This window comes from Arachis stenosperma, chromosome 7 (assembly GCF_014773155.1).
Source record: "Arachis stenosperma cultivar V10309 chromosome 7, arast.V10309.gnm1.PFL2, whole genome shotgun sequence".
NCBI classification, from domain to species: domain Eukaryota; kingdom Viridiplantae; phylum Streptophyta; class Magnoliopsida; order Fabales; family Fabaceae; genus Arachis; species Arachis stenosperma.
This window is the reverse complement of record NC_080383.1, coordinates 45394002-45398756: the sequence shown is the minus strand read 5'-3', so window position 1 is coordinate 45398756 and position 4755 is coordinate 45394002. Positions and strand designations below refer to the sequence as shown.

Below are 4755 nucleotides of genomic sequence, written 5' to 3'. Positions count from 1 at the left end.
TCTTATAAGAAGACCAATAAAATTAAATTCACAAATAATAATAGACAAAGAAAAAGTCTAAGGACCAGCAGATTTGTTAAAATTTGGCCAGCACTTAGCTAGCAAAACAAAAATGAGTGATTCTCCACCATTAGATAAAATCTCACACTATTAAATACATTATTGATGGCTAATTAATGGCTACAACTCACAAAAATAACGATTATCCTTTTCATCTCTCGGTCACTTTCGAGTTGCACTGTCCCGGGCGGGGAGGTTGCAACACTAAGGAAAGTTTCAAACTCGTTAGAACCATCTAAATCGATGCTTGTGCATATGGAATTATGCGTTTGGTATTTGTTTTGGTTTTTGAAATATGTCTTAGGCTGTATACTTCTCTATTCATTGTTACCTTTGTTAAGTAAAATTGAATCCTAGTATCTAAAGGTTTTTGTGTGCATCTTGCTGTTCTGCTTTGTTAAGACTTCAAACCTGCGGACTCATGAGACTTCCAAAAATATGTAGCAAGGTCACTGCCAATCATATTTGCTGACAATACTCGCACAATTACTGTTAGTGTTGCAAGTGTGAGGAGTGTTGAAGTTAGTCCCATATCAAAGAAAGCATGGAAGAGTGAGGAGTTTATAAGATAAGAGACCCATTAACTTAACACCTTAAGGTTTTGAGTTGGATGTGGTGTTTTCTCATTTTATGTTCTCTCATTTGATTCCTCCCGAAGTCTCCCCGGTCCAACTCGTCAGTTATTATGAACCAAACATAGTAACAATCTCTTGGATCATTTCTAGGAATGCAATTCTAAATTTGCAATTTGCATGTTGATTGATTCAGAAGTTCTTGAAATTGTTAACTTTTGCATGAACAATACAGATTGTTCAACGCCAGTGTCAACACAATGGTGGTACTGGCTGCAACATATGCACAGTCAAATAAGAATCTTGATGTGAATTTAAGAAGCTACAATACTCTTTTTGCAGTCTATATTCCAATCTTCGCAATACTATCATTGCGCCTTGAGAAGCTTTTCTAAATTTTTATACAAAAATGGAGATTGTACTCGTTTAGCTGTTATTCTTCTACAAAAGCAGAAAATTACAAACAATTTGTCGTTTCTATATAGTTTAAAGTTGAAGGGGAGTCTTGAAACAACTGTTGAGTTGTCTTCGTGTGATCTCAAGGTCATGAATTCAAATCATGAAAACAGTCACTGATGTAATTATCAAGTTAGATTGCATATATTACAGCCTTTGGATGCAGCCCCTTCCCGGATCCTGCGTTGCCACAGAATGTTTGTATACCGAACTGTCCTTTTACATAGTTTGAAGTTGGTTGAGAATTTTCTTGTAACAAAACATGTAATCACACTTACAATTTTTCCTAGAAGTCTCATCAAAATTCAGAAGATTCAGTCCATTGTTATGAGTAAAAACTAAAAACCAAATTGGCTCTCTAAATAACTGTTTATTGAGCTAAATACCATTGAGTGGGACCAATCTTGATGCTCCTTTAAACTTCGACTTGGTTAAAGTTAACCAGTATCTTCTGAACTTTTGGGCTCAATTATAACATTAAAGCCAAATTCTTTTCCGGGTTTGAACGATTGTTTGAGTTCTTCTGCGGTTTGAATTGTGCTTATCTTCCTGTCCTTCACGTCCAAATTTTCCTGTATCAGTTCATCGAACATAGAAATAAGTTTCTATAACAGTAGCCACATTATAAAGTGGTAAAATATCACTTGCCTTTTCTACATAGTCAGCCATGGTAGAATTGAGTATTTCTTGTATTACAAACTTGATGACGCGTTCTTCCCCAAGCATCTGTAAAAGGAAGTCGTTGGGGATCTGCATGCATTTTCAAATCAAGTCATCCTCAATGAGTGAATATTTATATTATATAGACCAAAAGAAGATACAAATAGTTATTAGAAATCATGCACCTGTGATGATTTTCCTAGAGCAGTCCGCGCATCACATGCACAATGAAATATGATATGGTTAAAATTTCTGAACGCAAGTTATTGCTAAAATACTGAACATTCATGAACTCAAAAACAGAAAACATGCAAAATCACATCAGTATGAAGAAACAGGTATACAATTAAATATCCAGCAAACCTCAATCTATAAAAGCCAAATATATTTTCCTTTCCAACTCTGTTACAAACACATGAATCAAAAATTGAGCATGAAATTGAAAAATGTAATAACTAAGACATATCACGTATCCTCAATATAAGAAAGTGCACGGAGTCAATCTTAATCTATATATTGAATCTTCCTTACCTCCTTTTTGCATGCGGAATCCGGGAACAGGCGGAGCAGTTCGACCCAAATCTCGAAGGGTCTTACCAAATACCCTTTCTGTTTGATCACCAGTTAAGTCCACTCTTAGCTGCCATTTATGCCACATAAATGATAGTATCACAACACTAAGCCCAAAATCATGAGAGCACAAACAACAAAAATCATAAATTAACTTATCGAAGCATGCCGCAGTAAGAACAATATATCATGAAAAGGGAGTGATTTGAAGGGAAAGAAAAAGACTATTTATAGTGAATGCTTCCTTGCTTGGTGCAAATAACAATTAACATGTGTTGTTCATAACTTTAGCTTAATATTCAACATATGACCCTTTTTATATATATTAATTCACAGCCTCTTGACCAAAGATCATTTCAAAGGGGATGAGAACAAGCAAAAGCATCTATCACATACTCGCATAATTTTCCGAATGATACAGAACAACAATTCTAAGTTGGAATCAGATTTTGCATTGCGCTCCCACCTGTATCTTATTTTCATCTCCAGACTCTAGAACAATACTGGCTTTTTTTAAGGTATTTGAACTTTCAGTGGCATCTGTAATTGAAGCTTCTAAACCTAGAAAGTAAGAACACAGACAGAATATAATATCAGTTTGGCACCCATAATATAACTAATACACACTTCAAAGTGGGTAGGTTTAATTAGTATGTTCGTCCTTATAGTTTTTATCAAATTTTCAATTAGTTCTTATAATTTAGAAGTTTTAATTTGGTCCTTATATTAGATAAAAACTTTCAATTAAGTCTTTTCTAACTATTTTTGTTAAAAATATAAATCTTTTTGAAATATTTGATTTTGTGTTAGATGTAAGATGAATTGTGAAATATTCTAAAAGCAAAAGGTTTTAGGATTAGTGTGTACTTTTGAAAAATAACAACCATTTAGGATCTAATTATAAAGTCTTATCTAATAAGAATCTAATTACAAATTTTTAAACAGTAAGAACCTAATTAAAAAATTGGTAAAATTATAAGACTAATAGATTAATTAAACCAAATGGGTATGCAAGGCAAAGATATAGCTGACTCCATGACATAATTCAATTCCACAGTAACAAATGCAACAAGGGTGTAAAGAATGAATCACCTGAATTAAGAGCTGAAACTGTATTATTGTGACCTCTGAAAATTGATTCAGAGTGTATGCTGAAGCTGCAAAGGGGAAATGTGAAAGCAAAATAAATTAGTTTCTGCAACAACATAGAGATTTGTGAAAGCAAAATAAACTGGTTTTTGCAACAACATAGAGAATACAGATACAGTTGACATGGTAGTTACCTCCTTCTCTTCCTCCTCCTATTGGAGAATCTGAGACTGAATGAAAAGCTGCCTTCGGGTTTTGCATTTGGACAGCACCAAGTTCTTCCAACTCTAACTATAATGGAATTTGTGTAGTACTTAGATGATATCATCATCATGTTCATGTTGGTGACTTGGTGTTGAAACCCTCGTACCTGTTCCTATGACTGAGGGGAAATGGTTGAAGAACGATGATGTCAGATACCTTATCACTTTTATTATACATTGCGGTCTTGCTAACACAGGCAACACTTGGTGTTTTTTTTTCTTTTCTTCCCTTCTCTTTTCTTAAGTACGCTAAATTTTAAAATTTTTTTATTTATTTTTTAATATTTTAAACATATTTTAGAGACTAAATTTTTAAAATGATTCTTTGAATAGGACTTTTGTATTTTTTTTTTTAGGGATTCTAATTACATACAAATCCTTTAGTCCATTTCAGCGTAAGTAAGTGAACATATTATTGATGTACCACAACTACTGTCACATTGTCAATTATAATAGCTGGCTGACGTAGCTAGTAGTGTATAATTTTTTAATTTAGTCTTTATCCCTATTATAAATCCTAAAGCTGCTTCTTCCTTTCTTTTTACTACTTTTTTCTTCGTCTTCTACATGCAATCGTTCTTAATAATGCGATAGTAGTATAAAGTATTGGCATCCTCATATTGCTATTTTTGCACCTCCTCCTTGATTAGCAATTATGTTGTTGGATCATCAGAATCATCAAGCACCTGAATTAATAAGTTAGACTTTGACCAATCCAAATTATTGTACATGGTGGCAATAGATTACTGGTAAACATAAATAAATAAAAGAGAAAGCACACGTTTAACACTAAAGTACTTCTTTACGAGACAAATGGTCAAACATATGGTGCGTGTGTTAAGAGTATTACCTTTTTTCATTGCACATGGGAATCTAAACGAACACCATGAAGAAGTAATCTCTCTCCAGATTCAAGATCCAGAGGTACATTTATAGGAATGGATTTGATCCTCTTAAATCAGACTCAGAAACAATTCAAGCAGAAGAGAAGTTGATCCAAACTCTGAATGATAAAAACAAAAGTGAGTAATAAAACACTATTGATGGCCAATTGATGGTTATAAAACACTAAAATTGCCCAGCAT

The 4755-nt window shown here is 33.4% G+C and overlaps 1 protein-coding gene across 1 annotated transcript; it reads right to left on the bottom strand.

Annotated features, from left to right (window-relative positions):
- Nucleotides 1-999: 999 nt before the first annotated feature.
- On the bottom strand, nt 1000-3869 carry LOC130940727 (uncharacterized). Its single transcript, XM_057868955.1, has 7 exons — nt 3602-3869; nt 3411-3475; nt 2785-2879; nt 2280-2388; nt 1934-1947; nt 1737-1838; nt 1000-1660 (listed from the first exon to the last, which is right to left on the bottom strand). Exons 1-7 carry the CDS (start codon nt 3745-3747, stop codon nt 1526-1528), a joined length of 666 nt encoding a protein of 221 aa, XP_057724938.1. The 5' UTR covers nt 3748-3869; the 3' UTR covers nt 1000-1525.
- Nucleotides 3870-4755: the final 886 nt, after the last annotated feature.